At 37.7% G+C, this 18864-nt stretch overlaps 1 protein-coding gene across 2 annotated transcripts; it reads right to left on the reverse strand.

Moving 5' to 3' along the window:
- Window positions 1-1223: 1223 nt before the first annotated feature.
- On the reverse strand, window positions 1224-16119 carry LOC117473326 (actin-binding LIM protein 1-like). 2 transcript variants are annotated; one of them, XM_034118870.1, is made up of 20 exons: window positions 16054-16119; window positions 12252-12389; window positions 10963-11146; window positions 10757-10872; window positions 9375-9501; window positions 9141-9234; window positions 8672-8759; window positions 8430-8488; window positions 8203-8259; window positions 7574-7651; window positions 6690-6860; window positions 6215-6244; window positions 5987-6116; window positions 4582-4629; window positions 4176-4240; window positions 3922-3967; window positions 3795-3802; window positions 3405-3479; window positions 2696-2776; window positions 1224-2338 (listed from the first exon to the last, which is right to left on the reverse strand). In XM_034118870.1, exons 1-20 carry the CDS (start codon window positions 16064-16066, stop codon window positions 2225-2227), a joined length of 1722 nt encoding a protein of 573 aa, XP_033974761.1. In that variant the 5' UTR covers window positions 16067-16119; the 3' UTR covers window positions 1224-2224. The 2 variants fall into 2 exon arrangements, with proteins under 2 accessions (XP_033974761.1, XP_033974760.1); XM_034118869.1 differs by having other exon boundaries at window positions 4582-4632.
- Window positions 16120-18864: the final 2745 nt, after the last annotated feature.

The raw sequence follows: 18864 nt of genomic DNA on the forward strand, positions 1-18864 counted from the left end.
GGAGAGAGTGGAGTGGTGAGTGACAGCAACGTCGACCAATCACAAACGCCCACAACCGAGCGTGTGCGTTAACTGACCAATAGAAAGCCTCGTAATCCTCCAATGCTTTCGCTCAAGCTAGGTGGGCTTTAAAGAGCCCATGATAACAAAAACAACAACTTCTGTGTGAAACTGTGATGTTATCAAGGTTAGCCTGAGATAATATTGTTCAGTCCCCACTGAAAATACATACATTTATTCAGGTTGCCTTTTTCAGGAGTAATAATGTTTTGTTTGCTGGTATTTTGCATGTTTTTTGTTTATTGTGCTAATCTTTCAAACAGAACTAAAAAAGCAGAACAACTATTTTCTTTCTTTCACTTCCATACTGTACATTGGATACTGTTGCCTCAGATGAAAATTATGCATTATGGATTGAGACTTTACTATTTACTTTTTTTAAATAAACATGATAACACTGTATGACTATGTTTATTTGATCTTTCTTGCGATGTGTGCATGCAAAAGTCTAAAGCCATAAAATACACATAGTTGTCCTAGCCTACCAGCCTTTATATTACATAAAATATTGTCTAAACTCTTAATAGTTTTCCCTTTGAAATTGCACTTTAAAACCATTGCTTAATCAACTCATTCGATTAGGACAGATGAGTAAATGACTGATAAAAAGCAGGAATGTCATTCACTTTATGATGATTTAATCTGCTTTCATTATCCCATGTGTCCTCATGGTTCTAGTAAGCTACTATGGAAGGGACTATGATTGAAGCCATTTTTTACACTATAAACACTACATTTTGGTAGATGCAAGTAAAGAAAAATAATTTCGCAAATATAATGATGAAATACAAGCTTTAAAAAAAAAAGCTTGTCAAATGTTCATTATTAACATGCAAAGCAATGATGAAGTGGTGTTTTGATTTCAGGCTCCATGGCACCATCTGTTGGTTTAAGACTGAATAACATTAAGAGAAATGGAAAAAACAAATAGCTTTATGACTACAAATGTAAAGTGCTCCGTAATTTTGTGATGTGATATACATGGTATCATAATTTACCGTGCTTGATATCTTATTACGGATTTTGACTGAAAAAGTGTCTCTTCTTTTTTTACAAGTTGGTGATCCAGACTGGAAGATTCTCCTGGGAGATGCTAAAAAAATAAATAATGAAATCATGTGCCTCACCAACCTCATTCTGTCAATAAAGAAACATTCATTTGCTCAACTTAAGTAAGAAGTGCAAGACTTTATTTAGGGCGCTTGAGGTGGTGTGATGGGAGGTAACACATACAGTAAAAAGTCAGGGGACATTTTTTTTAAACAAAGTGTCAAATTACCCTAATCGTTCAAAGTCCGATTAGGCACATTTGAGTGAGCGTTTACTCACTCAAAACGGTTTATTTTAAGCTATAGCTAAGCAATTGTGTATTCAGGAGACAACCAAGTGTGATTAAATAAATAAAAAGAACTAAAACAGTATTTTTCTTCAGTATACATCAGGTATCATGACATGTTTTTCAGAAAGGGTACAATAATGATCTACAAAGGCTTTTAATTAGGACAAGTTCACTTTAGCTAGCTTCACAGCCTGTAAATACCCTAGCCACTTTTTTTCTAAATGTATTGCTTGGTCTATACAAATTCAGAAAAAAGTGAAAATGCCAAACCCATACTTTAAAAATGTTGTCACTGATCATAAACCAGCGTAATGCACAATCAACACTAAATGAAATATGAGCCATTTGCTATCGAGTTGAACTCAACAACTGTACATTGTTTAAAGTTAAGTCAATGAAAATCTTAGAGGTTAAGATTAGGTTAGGTTGTCTGCATGGAAAAAAGTGTTGGTTTGAAACAATTAACTGTCTCTTCTTCCCATGTTTGCCACAAAAAAGCCACAATTCCTGTTGCATTTATGATAATTGGAGATTGTAAACAGCTGTATCGTCGAATATAAACATATTCCCTAATGAGTTGGGGCTGACTTTGAAAATATAAAATAATGGCTATTTATTAGCGAAGGCCTTATAGTAAGTTGAGTTCTCACGTTCATTTTTGATTTGAGGTATTATACATATGAACAATATTCAAAACAATAACCCACATAAAGTAACTGGGAAACACAATACTGTGCCTAGTTTTTAGAAATAAACTTAAGGGGTCTTCAGAACACAATATATACTGCATATTAACAATGAGTCAAAGCATGCATCAGGCAGCATTCAGAAGAGATTTGCCCGCTTCTTCATGTTGTTTCGTTTCCACAGTGGAAGCACGTTAAATTCTTGAAGGCCCATGCCAAAGACCTCAAAGAATGAATCCGGGGATAGGTGACGCTGCAAAGGAAAGCAGTAAAGAATAACATGGACTGTTGAAACGCAGCACAGATCATCTGTTTGGTGCATTTCCTATTCTAAAATAAAACTCTACTGAAACAACTAATGTCTTCAACTGGTTTTTCAGAAAAATATTTCAGCAGATGATGTCACTGTCGAGGAATTAATTAACAACCATGTAGGTGTAAGGCATGATGTGTGTAGTATTGACACAAGGCCATGCATTTATTATAGGGTAAAATTAAGAATTATTTTGCCCTTTCGGCAAATGTGAAGTGAAGGTGTTTTAATACAGATAAAAAATAATGCTAAGCAGCATGTTTATCCACTTTAATAATAATAATAATGTTACTTTACCTCAAGTTTTGTTCTGTCAACATCCTTGGGAAGCTTCACTCGGCCTCGACTACCAACTGAGAGCAGCTCATACGGGTAGACCTTGACAAAAAAAAGGCTGGTTGAGAATCCTTTCATAGTCGATTCTTGCAGAAGCTACACCTAAACACAATCGTTTGTGTGGTTTCCCTACCAGCTATTGAGATACCAGATGGAGTTAGAACATCACGTCCCATGCAAATATGCATCCTGTATAACCACTGCACTGTTGTCATGCATAGTAGTTAAATAGTACGGTGGCCCCTGAGTGCTAAACCACTACAACATCCCAGAAATAAAACGTTTTCACAAAAATGAAATCATTTACTGAAATATTGTTGTGTTTTAGGCAATGTGTTTGTGTTTGGACCCTCATGGCCACCATTAACTAAAATGATTTAATCTTTTTCCTAAAATGTTTTTTCTGAGAGTTGTGTTTTCTCCTATAATGTGTATTGTATATGTTGTTGTGTTCTGACCCTCAAGGCCACCGTCATATAGTATCTATAGTAACTGTGCCTCAGTCTTTAGGGTGATGCTATTATAGTGAAAGGATAATAATAATGACGTTGTCCTTGAAACATGTATTCTGTTATTTGTATGTATTATTTGTACTGAAGGTGCAGAACATGATACATCGTTGCAGGGAAAACTCTTGTATAGCACACATGAATATACAAACAATACTTGCTTTCAGTTCCAACAAATTAGGCATGGACACTCCTCTGTCCATTCGTGCTAATGGATGTTGACCGTCATGGATGAGCTACAGAATGATGCAAACACGTGCAATGGGAAAACGTCATGATAGGATTAATCACTTCAATTATAAACGGCCAAATTACTGCTAGTACGATATATTTGTAAAATGTGGGGTAAGAGTTAGTTATGTAATACGTGCAATATACATATTAATGAAGAGTTCTGCAAGCTGTAGCCACTGCTATAGAATTACAGATTTGAATTCAATTGAGTTACTTGATAAAACATGCTCATGCAGACTGTGGTGAGGCCAGTCCTTTAGAAATGCAGAAAACAAAAAAGGAAAGCAAAAGCAGAGATTTAAAGTATTTTCACGTACCTTAAAGTCTGGAAGGCGGGGGGGGGGGGGGGGAAAGGCAAAGAAAAAGCAACACGAATTAATATTCCAAAATAATTATAGTGATTACTAAAGTCCATGATAAAAATAAAGATGTCTAAATACTTACCTTTGAATCTGTCACTGCTGTAATGTGAGTAATCAGCTGACCGTGGCTGTATTAGAAGAACCGACAGGGGGCACACAGAGGAAACAACAATCATTCATTCATTATAGTAACTGCTGTAAATTGGACAAACCTCCTTTGGTTTTTATAATGTGTTTCTAGAGCCACCAATTCCACCTACAGAATCAAAAGGTCACCCAGTAGCCTCACGCAATAGTTCACACAGACGGATTATGTATCAGTGAGGTTGCTCTTACCGGATTGAGGCCATTGCGACCATATCCAGGCAAAGAGGCTGTTTGCGATGTGGAGGAATTTGGCTCTATGTGAAAGTGAAACAGACAGATTAGATCCTCATGAGACGACTTACAGCCAGACTCGGCTCTTTGTGCAAATAAGATCCGATTTACTAATTCAGATATACTTCCCCTGGTTCTGTTTTTAGCCTTTTGCTAATTGATCTGTAAAACACACTTCTCAGTACTGCTCTATTTTTCGATTTACGACTAAATTATATAATAAGGTATTGTCCAGGCGATTAAAATACCTCTGTGTTGTGAAATGAAACATCACGAAGATAATAATCAGAGGCTTTAAAAGATTCAAGCAGCATTTTAACTGACTTTGAAAAAGGACAAAAAGATAAAAAGGGTCATATCATACCTTGCTGTTTATAAATTGGCGGTCGTCTGTACATATTAAAGCCTTCGTCTGCTGATAGAAAAAAAATGCAACGTTAGCAGGTGATTCATTGTTAAATATCACACAGTAGAACACACATAAATGAACATTGGAAGTAAGAACCTGCTGTAGTGCATTTTTCCTTTTTCAATGTCTAAATATGGTATGTATCTGTAACTACTTGTAACTTGTAATTTGGAGGACATTCTCTGAAAAGGACTGGAACCAGAATTAGCATAATGTATATGTATATCTACAATCATTTTAATGACTTTTACAACACAAAAAGCAGGCCAGAACTGCCAAAAGCTTAAGCAATAATGACATTTACATTTGCAAACAAAAACCTCTTTGTAGATGTTTCTTAAATGTAATTTCATGTTATTGTACAGATTCAGAAGACATCAACGAGATCATTTTAAGGATCTAATGTTTCTTATTATTGAATATAAAGACAATACACCGATCCTTATACAAAATCAAGGCCGTGTAGTTTGTGAGGCATTTTCATCTCCCACAAAAAACACATGCCAGCGATTAGCGGTCAGAGCTTTTCATATTTCATCCACACACACATGATAAAACAGGCTTCACAGCACTTCTATAAATAGGCACGGCTTTAGAGGAATGTGTGAGTGATGTCGGGAACAGGCACAGGAATATTTACTTATTTAATCAATCAAACCCGTTTTATAAATACCTACTTTGATGTAGATTTATTTAAAGGATTCTTTCTTTCAGGGGAAGAAGTTAGAGAGGTGGCAGAACAAGAGAAAAGTACAAGTAGGGTCAAGTCAAATATGCAAATTGGGGGGAAAAAGGATGATCAGTGGGCGATTGATCAATGAAATTTGACCACTAGATGGTGGAATAAGAATAAAATACATCACATCTCTGTGCCATCCGTCCTAAAATAAATCCATCTTTGAACCTTAAATCAGTTTGTTTTTAGAACTTTTGTCGTCTTAAATTATTGTTTTATCAAACGTACCATAGTCCCTTTAGAACATAAAATGGTGGGTTAGGTATTAAATACAAGTGTTTGATAGGAAATACAAAAGAAAGCAAAAAGGTAAGGCAATACCAGGAGGGGGGAAGGGATGCAGTAAAGGTGGCAGAAGAGCAGGGGTTCTTACCTTTAGTGTGAGGGAGAAAGTTGTGACTTAAAGGGGGAGTGGGGCATGTGTCATTGTTGCCAGATAATAAAGAGGAAGAAAGCATCAATCCTGTGTGTTATTCCACGAAAGCAGTGGAAGGAGGAGTTGTGGAAGCAGAGCAGATAAGGGAAGGTGGTAAAACAAAAGAATACGTGAGCAGAGGTGGGCTAATATCTATGAAAAGGTGATAAGAACATTCAGATCATTTTACTTTGATGTGTTTTCCTCACCTGGCCGGTGGAAGTGCTGCGGTGATCTGGACAGAGTTGGAGTGTAGCTGTGACGATTGTGCAGTGAATGAACCCCGAACGATCCCTGGCTGGCAGATGTTGGCATGGACTTTCTGATTTCAAAACTCTCCTTGAAAGAAGATGGACACAAAACTAGTGTGAATGCACAACAAATCAACATTATTTTGTGTGTTAAATACGTCTGCTCTTATTAAAACAAATATTCACCTCTGTGTTTACAGATACGCTTCCTGGTGACTAAATCAGAACGACAAAAGAAAAAAAAAAAAGTTTAAACCAGAGCCCAGTCTGCTCTGATTGGTTAGTTGGCCGGCTCTGTTGTGATTGGTCAACCACTTAGAGATGTCCCGCCTCTTAGCCTATCACGTACAATGTGTTGGAGCGCTAGCCAATAGAAGCGCAAGTGTTACATGATGTCACTATGTTACAGAAGTAAACAAAGGAGTCCATTTCAGGCGTTTCAGGCATAAAGAAATCAGACACATTACAGAAAAGGGAAAACCCTAAAAAGCATAATAGGGCCTCTTTCAAATGTTTTATAAGAGGAAGTCATCAGCAAAATTATCAAATCAGGAATAAGAACAATTACCAAAGGTTTGATTATAGGTTTCCACATGAAACCAAGAAACCAACACCAAAACAATGAGACACAAACATCTGGCCGGTAAAAACTTGACGTTACCTCTGCACAGCTTTGCCTGTCCTGTCTGTTGCCTTTGTTGTCCAAAGTAGAGGAGTTGTCGTTCACAGACTCATAAGACATCATATCAGGATGCTCTATTTCATATATAGCCTTGACTCTGGGAATGGCTGCTAAATCTCGGTAATCAATGATCTCATTATCTACTTTTGCCTGGGACCAGGAAGAGGGAGGAGAGAGGAGGACGGGGGTGAGGGGAAGGAAGGACAAGGAAGGAGCAGACAGCATGGGTTACATCAGGTGAAAGGTCAGAGGTGGTTTATTACAAGACTTCGAGGAATGAAACTTTAATCCCACCAAAACTGTTTTTGGCACATGAGCTGAACAGATTAACACTGTAATCTGTGACTAGGAGCTCTTTTGTTTTACTCTCCATTTCTCTGTCTTTTAAATCTAAGTAAGGTAGGTTGTTTCTGGCTCATATCATGTTTTGATAGGGGGAAAGTTTATTCCTCAAGTAATTACAGTCTATGGAACATAATAAACTGGATCGAGGAAACTAAAGGATACCAAAAGCAACAAGTTGTTTTTGTAATCAAATTCAGAATTGCCATTGAATTCAAATTGATCTAAATTCCTTTTCAACATGTGGTTGATTTTTAGTCAACCACAATTGAAATCAATTTGTTTTCCTCTGGCATTAAAACTCTTTCCGATCAGTCAAGGTAAAGCTGTAAAACTATGCTTAAATATAATTTTTTCCACATTGGCTATTTTCCTAAAATGTTTGTCTTCATTGACATAAAGAAAGATCTTGCAAGAGAGACACCTTATCCACGCGACTCGCCTGTACAAATAAATGATAAATCAAATGTAAAATCAAGCCACGTGAATTGTGTAAAGCAGATGTCGTCACCAGAACTTACACAGATGGTTCGTCCAGGACTCCCCGGGGTGCAGGAGCCTGGCCGGGAACTGGAGCTTTCTGATGAGGATCTAGTGGGCTAAAAAAAAAAAATAGCTGTTAGTTTCACTCATAGGATGCTCAGGCAATTTCTCGTCACACAACTTGGTCCTTAGATCTCAACTAGAAGCAGTGGGCCTGGCATCATGCAGTTTATGTGCAATGCTCCAAATTGTAATATGCTCAATAATAAAACACCTTTATTTGTGGCTAACATTATCAGACAGGATTTGCTTTTGCATATTACATAATCACATATTGGTGTATATTTAGCAGGAAATAAAATAGCCAAGCATGCATCATTCTATATGCCACAGCTAACATGGTTTTAAAATGTTTTGCATGAAATGTAATACATATTGGACCAACGTTATACTTTACAGCTGCTATACGATAGGCTGAATTTACTAATAATAGTAGGCAAAAATGTAACTTTTAAGAAGTCATATTTTTGCTGCCTTGAACTAGCACACTTGAAGCCTGGTGAGCAAGTGAAACAAGCGAGTGCAGTTCATCTCAAAGCGTGAGATTAGAGCCTGCTCACTCTAGAAAAGCATCGCTGCAAACGGCAGGTCTGCTCACGATATTAACCTTCATTTTTTGATGGGGGAAAAAGAAATCAAGACAAGGTGTTTTTGGTCTGCTGACCTGGGAAGGAAGAGAAAATGTGAGGACAGCGACGTGCAAAGATATCACACTCGCGTCCTCCTTTTAACAGCAATTACACCTGCTGGGTATTATCCAGTATTCGGAGATATTTTTGATATGAGTTATATAACATGTTTCAGTGTAGACGTGTTAAGTTAAGGTGGTTTTACCATGTAACTGTCATCTGTTCTGCTGTTGCTTCTGCAGTGTGGGTGCCAAACTGTTGATCCTGTGAAGGCAGGGACATAAAGGCAAATAAATACAGTATTTCAAAAATAAATTCACAGTTTAGACACTGAAAATCTAGACTGCATTGGACAACTTTTTTTAATATATGTATCCATCACAGGCTTAAATCCCCATTCTCACAATAAAAACATGCACACCCACATCAGGTATTTCTCACACTGACCTTGCAGAAACATTTCTTCGCCTTCTCTGAACATTTTGTCACATCGACTGCATCTTGCACAGCTGGGGTGATAATGTTTCTCCCCTGCCTGTAGGTTGATGATGAGGAAGGCAAAAGCTTCAGACTTAGACATTATCACATAGACCAACAATTAACATACAACACCCTAACTCTTAATCTTCTGAATGTACTTTAAAATATCTCCTCAAATCAAGTTGAAGATATACAAATTATTTTCTAATAATTTGTCCGATATGTTTTTTCCACATTGAACAATTCAGAAACTATTTATAAGCAAAATAGGTTAGATAAAACATGTGTTGAGTAGAAGGGGCCAACAAACAAATACACTCAAGATAAGATGTCATAATAAAAATAAGAATAAGTTTAAAAAAATGTTTGCAAAAAATGCCAATGTTATGTTAATCATGCAACCAGGAGAAAAACTGAAAAAGTCAAGCTGTCTCACCTCTAGGACCTTTCCTGTGATAAACCTCTGACACGCGTCACATTGTACCCCAAACTGAATCTGGTAGTCCCTCTCACAATAGGCAACGCCATCTCTGAAAGAAAAGACACTTTACATTCAAATCATATATTCTTTAATGTGTCTAAGTTATACATTTTGCTAACATATTTTGCTAATTCCAACCTTATTTTGTTAGAAAAAATAAATATTTTTAAATGACAGATTTGTATTTACTTGCTGATATATTCTCCGCTCAGCACCTTCCTGCAGGCTTTACATTTGAAGCAGCCGAGGTGCCACTGCCCCCCCAGCGCTAACAGAGCCTGGCCGTTCTTGATGGATCTGCCACAGCCAGAGCAGTCTGAAAACACATACAAGACATATCCAGTAAGAGTCCAAGGGATGGATGACAAGTGTTGCCGAATGATTATACAGTTGGGGGCAATAGAGGAGGGTATTTATTAAATATATAACAAAGCAAATTCCTCGTATGTGTAAACCTACTTGGTAATAAAACCGATTGTGATTGTGATTTATGAGGGTATTTCCTACAGTTGATGGTGGTTAGCAAGCCCCAGGTAACTGTAATCTAGGATCCCTTCAAAGCAACCAGACTCCATGGCAGGAAACAGTCATTGTACAGGGGTTGCTGTTGTTATGGTGTTATTTTGGTGTTATAAAGGATGGTTCAGAATCACCAAAGTCACACAATAACAAAAACAAACTAACCGATCGAGGCATCAGCAGACTAGCAACTCCCATTATCCCTATGGTATATAAGTAGTCTACCATAGCTTTGAAAAGACCATAGATGACAGCTTCAGTCACCTGTCAAAAATGTGTCTGAAAGCAAGGTAAAGCAGTGTAAATGTATAATTACAGCAGACACTCTTATTGATATAGATATTTTTAGGTGGCTAGCACATGTTTTCTGATGCCTCCATCCACCGCAGTACATTCCTGAGTTTCCTTAGGTAATACACTTACTGGGAATAAGAGCCTCATATAATCCCACTTTAAAAAATCCCAACTATCCTTTTAACGCTTGACACCTAAATAGGCTCATGCGTTTTGTTTAAATTGAATTAAATGTACACATTGAACTTAATGGACTGAGTCTACTTGATCTGGGGAAACATTAGGAAACAACTCAGTTCTTTGATATGATTTCTGGATATACATGAATATAATTTGAGTGTCTATGTTGTTTCCTTTAGATTTGTTTTAATAAACCCCTTTATTTAAAGTACTTAAGAGAGAGCTACTTAATCCAGAGGTATTAAGAGTCTGAATCCTATTGATCTCTGCCCTATATATAGTTGTCAGCTAGATAAATTCAAGTTCATACGGAGAGTAGTTTTTCTACTGTATCTCTTAGTCTGTTCTGAGTCATTCACCGTGCAGGATCCCAGGGGGATTGTGGGGATTTTTAAGGTAACTCAGTGTGATGGCCACAGCGGACCATTGTTAAATGCATAATCCTCTGTCTGATTATGTCCACATGGGATCAGAGTCTCGGGTCTGTTTTAAAGCTTCGTTAATCAATATGTTTGATGTCAACACTGGATCAAATGGAATTAATGCTCAGAGAATCAATAGTTCAAAAGTTCACTTACTATTTGAAGAGCTGACGTCTTTAGGACTAAGAACTGGAGACACGGGTCGGATACAGCGCTGACAGAGGCAGTCCTTTCCACTGAAGGTGACGCAGTCCCCAGCAGGAAATGGCTGTCTAGGAAACAGAGAAAGAGACAAGTGTTTACTCCACAAGAAAAATAATTGTTCTGCATCCAAACTCCCATGATTCTGTTTTCTTTATTACTTGCAACCGGTGCACACAAAGCAGGCTGGGTGATAGGTCTTCCCCAATACTGTGACCACCTGTCCCTCCACAAACTCCCCACAGTTGTTGCAGAGCGTGCCGTGAATCCTCTGGAAGTCCAGCGGGCAGTAGTAGTCACTGTTCTTCGTGAAGAAGCCACTCTGGGCCAGGTCACAGCCACACACTGCACACAGACATACAGGGAGAGACAGATGACAACAGAAAACATTAAAGCTACATTCATTTTTCTTTTAATTATCTTTGGATCAATGGATTAATGTGAAAAATGCATTGTCCCTCTCCTACAGATACTTATCAGATACTTGGTCAGCTAATACTGCTAGATAAGACTAAACCACATATGTTTGTCTTTTAGAAAAGGCAGAACTCCTTCTTGATTTGTTTTCCTATATGTATTGGTTTGCTCATGTTGACTTTTGACTGACATTTTCATTTTGTTGTGTTCTTTAAGAAGAGCTTTGGGAATTGTATTAAATTAAATTCACGTTTTCATAGTTGTAAGTACACAGCAACTATGTACTCCATCAAAGATGTAATTTGGGCTGTCTGACCTAATGACTGCCAGAGTTTTTAAAGTGTTCATGTGTTTGGCATGTTATTGACAGTGAGGCAGTGTTTCCTCCGTGCTTTGTTTGGAGACATTTGATACCATGCAACCCATATCCGAAACTGTGCCTCTGAACCTGCCACCTCAGGAATGCCAAGGGCATTACTGCACAGCTCTATTCCTGTCCGGTTGCAACCCCTGTAGCTATGCATTTACAACTTACATGTTTTGTTTTTCGTTTTATTTTTAAATACAATTTTGTATCTGCATAATACACACATGAATACACATGATGAGCCCTAGATGCCCAGGTCTTCTCACGTACACTACTGCAGGACTCTCTGTTCTAAAAGTCTCTTTGTTTCCTCTGTGCTCTAAACACCGTCACATGGGATGAAAGGGCAACAACACGAGAAGCTTGTCAGGTTTAATTAATGGGGACAATAGCCTGATGAGAAAATATGTTTTCCACAAAACAAAGTAACTTTAATGAATCTGAGTCTGACAACCCAGGAGGTTCTCACAACAGCCATGCAGAATATTTTGTATGAAATTGAATTTGATGGCACGAACAAGCTGTCTAAAAAATGACAAGCAAATTCAACTCAATTGAAAACTAACCTTCTGAAAATAAAAGGTTTTAATGCTAAAGGCTCAAATTACTATATTCCTACTCTGTGATTGCAGGATGTCAAATAGTGCACTTATTGATGGTACTCACCCTTGCAGGTAAAGCAGTTTATGTGGAAGTGGTTGTTCTGGACTCGTAGCACCTGTCCCTTGCATGAATCCCCACACCTGAAGCACGGGATGATCCGCTTCCCCCCCAGAGAGCCCGGGTCATCCTGAGCAGCTAGCCCTAAAAAAGAGGGAGGAATTCATGAAACATGAGAAATGCATTATAATTGTTACCTATCAGAAAGCTTAACATCTCATCTTACAGTCCCTGAAAATGCCATATAGCCTATTGTTTTTAAAGTACTAATTTATGTCATCCTCCTTTAAAACCGAAAGTATACTGTCAAGTTTATTGAGTGGTTTTAAAATGTAGGAAAAAAAACAGGCTGCAAGATTCGACAGGCACGCTAGCAGCGCTTTTAGGCTAATGTAGGCCTATATTGGCAAGTATCTTACTTGAGCTAACGCTTAATGTTAGCATCAGCATGTTAGCATGCTCGCAATGTCAATACCAACATTCTGCTGTTGAGCAGAAAAATGTTCACTGTGTTAAAAATCGTAAAAATTAATACTGTAAACTTAGTGTGTTAGCATGCTAACATTTATTATTGGAATTGACTAAAAGTCTAGCGTGTAAGCTAATGGGAATGTCATTGGTTTTGCTGTGGCGTTTTCTGAAATGCTGTAGCGTTTTCTGAAATGCTGTTGTGTTTTATGAAATGCTGTTGTGTTTTCTGAAATGCTGTTGTGTTTTCTGAAATGCTGTAGTGTTTTCTGAAATGCTGTAGTGTTTTATGAAATGCTGTTGTGTTTTCTGAAATGCTGTTGTGTTTTCTGAAATGCTGTTGTGTTTTCTGAAATGCTGTAGCGTTTTCTGAAATGCTGTTGTGTTTTCTGAAATGCTGTTGTGTTTTCTGAAATGCTGTAGCGTTTTCTGAAATGCTGTAGCGTTTTCTGAAATGCTGTAGCGTTTTCTGAAATGCTGTGGTGTTTTCTGAAATGCTGTGGTGTTTTCTGAAATGCTGTAGTGTTTTCTGAAATGCTGTAGTGTTTTATGAAATGCTGTTGTGTTTTCTGAAATGCTGTAGTGTTTTCTGAAATGCTGTAGTGTTTTATGAAATGCTGTTGTGTTTTCTGAAATGCTGTTGTGTTTTCTGAAATGCTGTTGTGTTTTCTGAAATGCTGTAGCGTTTTCTGAAATGCTGTTGTGTTTTCTGAAATGCTGTTGTGTTTTCTGAAATGCTGTAGCGTTTTCTGAAATGCTGTAGCGTTTTCTGAAATGCTGTAGCGTTTTCTGAAATGCTGTAGCGTTTTCTGAAATGCTGTGGTGTTTTCTGAAATGCTGTGGTGTTTTCTGAAATGCTGTAGTGTTTTCTGAAATGCTGTAGTGTTTTATGAAATGCTGTTGTGTTTTCTGAAATGCTGTAGTGTTTTCTGAAATGCTGTAGTGTTTTATGAAATGCTGTTGTGTTTTCTGAAATGCTGTAGCGTTTTGTGAAATGCTGTGGCGTTTTGTGAAATGCTGTAGTGTTTTGTGAAATGCTGTTGTGTTTTCTGAAATGCTGTTGTGTTTTCTGAAATGCTGTAGCGTTTTATGAAATGCTGTTGTGTTTTCTGAAATGCTGTTGTGTTTTCTGAAATGCTGTTGTGTTTTCTGAAATGCTGTAGTGTTTTATGAAATGCTGTTGTGTTTTCTGAAATGCTGTTGTGTTTTCTGAAATGCTGTAGCGTTTTGTGAAATGCTGTGGCGTTTTGTGAAATGCTGTAGTGTTTTGTGAAATGCTGTGGTGTCTTGCACTTCAGGGCCACCGTAGATTTGCTTTGGCACATAGCTACACAGAGCACTAAACTAGAGTGCTTCAAAATATAGACAGGAGTTCTTAGAAGCCACTACTTCTCCCAACAACATTAGCTTTATGAGGAGCTTGTGTGCCAAACTTAGTCTCTTACTTTTGCAAGAACCTCATTCCTTCTGCTTTTGTCTCTTTCATGTCTATAAGGCGACAGAAGCTGTGGATGCCTGTACAATCTAATCACAGCCCCACTTGAGAGGTCTTGAATGTGATTAACAGAGGAGAGAGGGGAAAGAATGTGGCACGGTGAGAGCGCTGTGTGGACACCCAGCTACATAAACAGACACATGAGCTTCGTCTTCTCTTTTTTCATATATAGTTTTTCCACATAAATCATAACAAGTTCATTTTTTAACCAGATAACAGGAACATCAGTTAATCTGCACTAACTCTGACATTCTTTCGACTACACCAACAAGATGTCCTTACACATAGCCTACAGCTAGAATTTGTTCCCAACTCAATATGAAGAAAATTGAGTCAAGCACCATCGGTATGTGGCCCCACGACAGAGAGATTTGTCCCTATGGTAACAAGAATGAAGTAACAAACTAGATTAAGAGACCATGCTTCCCAAAGGTTAATAAAAGCCCACTGTAAATGGCTATAATCTCCTGTTAAATCTAATAAGTAATAAATATGTAAACAACTTGACCTTCGGCTTCAGAGAACACTTGTGATATATGAAGTCAACAAAGCATACAAAACGTACTGTGTCTTTTCATTAAAGTAAAAAGTATAGGACCTATCTCCAAACTTGGCATAATCCCATTGGGAATGTGACCCGTTCTTTTGGCCATGGCACCCTAACAATGACTGAAAATTCATCCAAACCAGCCTTTGTGCGATTACACCTCAGATATTTGTTAATGACAGAGCTGTGATGCCAACACAACAACAGGAAATACTCCTACTGATTAGACCTGTAGTTGTTTTTCTGCCAGTAGAACACATTGTATTGCGCTTACGTAACAGAATGATATACAGTATCTGTGGGGTATTATCCTATATATAAAGTATATCCTTTGTCTGCTTTTAGTTTTTACTCTTTCTTCATTTAGAAATATTTTAGGAGTCCAAAATGTCGTCCGCTCTTTCTTGATCTCTCCCAGAATGTGAAGCTGATATGGTGTCAAGTATTAGCAAATGGTAGATTTAGAAAGACAGCAAATGGAGAGAAACCTGAGAACGACAGCTAATCACACACTCCACTATCTCCAGCTATGAAAATCTACATCTGTGTGCAAGGAGGTAGGGAGTTTCTACTTTCAGAATCTTTATGTAGATGTTTAAATATACCTAATTCTCATTCTATGTAAAGTACAAAGTACCAAAATACTAGCTAAGCCTAATACAGTACACTGTAGGTTATACACATACTTTTGTATTGCTAACAAAATGTCTTTGAGTAATAGCATTGAGAAAAAGTACTGTGGTCACTTAATGATTAATGAAATAATATGGAAATCAAAAGAAAGACAAGGCTCAATTCAGAGGTCATTCTAAAAATCACATGCTGGTTAACCCACCATGATGCTCTACGAAAGCTATGCTTGCACTTTTCCCCACTTGGCAACAATAGTATTAAAGCTTTTACACAGCCAAACATCAGGATTAGTTAAAACATTGATAACAAAAACCATCCAAGAAAAGTCATAAGCAATTTTCGTTTTGACCTTTAACACAATTAAATGCCACCTCAAGCAAAATCACAATAGTCAACTCAAAACAATCACATTTGTGAAGTAATTAAGTTAGCAAAGTAATGTGTCCCATTGACATTGTTAACTTTCTTGGAGACAAATGTAATTACTTAGCTGCAAGACTGTATGACCAAAATGCTAAATAACAAGTTTTAAACCAGTGACAAGGAGGAAAAGACAAACAGAAAACCCAAGCTGTCACACTCCCTTTTTTCACATCCTTCAACACACACTCTCACACACACACATCCACAAACACACACACACACACAAACATACAAATGTCTACCTTTCTCTTTCATGACAGTTGGTTTCTGCTCGTCAGTGGGAGCTCACTGCAGCGGATCAGAGTGAGGAGAGGAACTAACAGGACTGCTGGTGAAGGGGAGGGGGTGGTCCAAAACACAGAGGGCAGGACTGTGTGTGTGTGTGTGTGTGTGTGTGTGTGTGTGTGTGTGTGTGTGTGTGTGTGTGTGTGTGTGTGTGTGTGTGTGTGTGTGTGTGTGTGTGTGTGTGTGTGTGTGTGTGTGTGTGCGTGTGTGTGTGTGTGTTTTAAATCTTTGACATTCAATCCTGGAAACATTATCAATGCTTTCAAATAACTTCAAGTTTTCTGTTACCTTCCACGTAGAACACAAAAAAAAGAGATTGAAGTCTGCAGTTAAAATGTTCCTGTTTGATATATTACAGGGCTGTACAATGTCTAACAGTACATTGAGGAAAGTCCAACTTGGAGTAAAATGTTTGCATTTTATTTTCCTTTTCTTTATTGTATCAGAAACATTTCAAATCCAGGCTCTAGTCTAAATCTCTTTTTCATTCTCTGTGTGCATTCACACTATTAGCGTATTTTCTCCTGGCTATACAGCACCAGAGAAGAATACAAACAAAGGAACGTTTTTTTTAAAGCAGCCGAATGTTTGAAAAATGCTCACTGCAGAAAATTGCAAAAATATTTGTTCCACTTTGATTGTTCCGTTGTTCACTTCAGATGATTCTGTGATTACAATACCAGCTGATGATATTTGTAGACATTATTTTGTGAATATTTGAGTTGCCTTCTTTGCACACAGGCTTCTTTAATCTACATAGTGATTTCATCAACCAAATTAGGTACAATATTGACGATACATGCAACTAAAAATGCTAGTTAATATGAAAAAGAGAAAATGTTGTTGCAAAAATACATTCTGTACTTTTAATTTAACAGAGGCAGATGGTGTTTTGGACGCAAACAAAATGAATGTTTGTTTATGTACACGGAGCAGACATTGTGAAACTCACATGTCCATTTTGTAGACCAAAAACCTTCAATATAATATCATATAAAAGGATGAATGATGGTATATAAGCCTGTTAACAGCAAAAATAATACAACCTGTGAGCAACATTAGGGTTCATAATAACTTGACTTCTTTTAACAACATAAATGCATTTAAGTAATAAGAAAAGACAGAAGATGTTCAATCTAATCATCATTTAGCATTTTCTGATGTAAATCAATGTCATATGATCCATAACAATCAATGGCCAAATTATATACTGTAATGACAAGTCAATAAAACAACTTATCAACATTACTACATAGGGAAGTAAACAATTCAATACCTGCCATATCTGCAGAACTAAACAATTTCTCACACAGGATGTAGTCGTCGGGGTTGATGAAGGGCAGCTGCTCCATCATGGACTGTTTAGGAATAAGGTAAAGGACCTCTGCAAGTTCACCATCTTCAATAATTGACATGCGCCTGACGGAGTTCTTCCTCTTGACCCTGTCCACTACCATTTCATTGCTGGATCCGCAGATCCGGCCCAGGAGGCCCGACATGCTGCTGTCGTTGAGGCCGTCGTCCGAACAGATCAAACTGCAGAGTGACACCAGGTGAGAAACCATAAAGCAGGTCTCAGGATGCTAAAGCCCCTTGTTTAAAGTCAGGCGTTACGTTGCTCTCTAAGACTCTGAGACTGACTCAGCGTGTGTGTGTAAATTGTCCATCAGGCAGGCAAAGACGCAGACCTGCCACACACTAAGCAGATTAAGTGAGGTGTATTTTTAGAGTTTATCTCCGTGGTAAACACGGGATCTGAGCTCAAGGACAGGTAACATTTTTTCCGGTGACCTTTCAGATGCATCCTTCTAATAATCTGGTAATTGGGGCACAATTTTAAGAAGATTATAAACTGTATCAGATCATTCAGTTATGTAAACCTTTATCATTTCTTTACAAATCAGAGTTTGCTGTCTGATCCTTGGTCGAATTATGACTGAATACAAGGACCAGCTGGACACAAATATTAATTTTCAGGAACATTTCAGTACCCTGCGTCTGCAAACATCAAACATTTGATTGTGTTTTTCCCCTCCTCGTTAATCTACTGGACTGCAGTCTTTAGGACGCTTACATTGAACCTGGAACAGGGTCAGGACAGGAGGTGATGAACCCTGAATGTTGAACTTTAGAGTACTGAAGTATTTGTGGAGCGCAACATGATTCAAGAGCAGACAGGGCCGTCTGGATCAGTTTAGGCAGTCTAATCTGCATTTAATCAAATTTGTATAATAAAACTCAGGCGCACAAGCTCTAACAGAAACCTCTTTGTGTAAATATACTCGAATACCCTAACTATAGGTTTGTTGTCCATATATAAATAAACATTTTCAGCAATACAGGCTTACGGATAAATGCTAGTGTTAAAATGACTAAAGTAGCGATTAACATCACCATAAATGATACAGCAATGAATCCGAATAGACATACAAAATAAAGGACAATTAGTGTATGTTTAAAATGATATATTAACTTTTGGATATTTGCCTTTAGCTATTTTAAAACAGCCTACATTCTTGCAGTTGTTGACAGGATGAGGGATGTGATGTGAAGCATTGGTAACTTGACTAGCTCTCCCCCAAATAACCAACCTGGCTCACAAAAAGGTTACTGATAAACCAAATATTATCAATTCGGTTAACTGTGCTTACTACGTGAGCTTTTTTCCCATAACAAACAGATATATGTAAACAGCTCCACCTACTGACCGTAATGTGAAATTACAATGCTGGTCAAGGCGATATTGCAAGATAAGAGCTAAAAGGGAA

The sequence above is a fragment of the Trematomus bernacchii genome, unplaced genomic scaffold (assembly GCF_902827165.1).
Source record: "Trematomus bernacchii unplaced genomic scaffold, fTreBer1.1, whole genome shotgun sequence".
Classification (NCBI taxonomy): domain Eukaryota; kingdom Metazoa; phylum Chordata; class Actinopteri; order Perciformes; family Nototheniidae; genus Trematomus; species Trematomus bernacchii.

Coding starts and splice junctions, on each gene's coding strand:
- LOC117473326 (XM_034118869.1), bottom strand. Junction 8,760..9,140: donor TCACAGGAAAGGTCCTAGAG/GTGAGACAGCTT, acceptor ATCAACCTACAG/GCAGGGGAGAAACATTATCA. Junction 4,241..4,581: donor GCCAATTTATAAACAGCAAG/GTATGATATGAC, acceptor ACTTTCACATAG/AGCCAAATTCCTCCACATCG.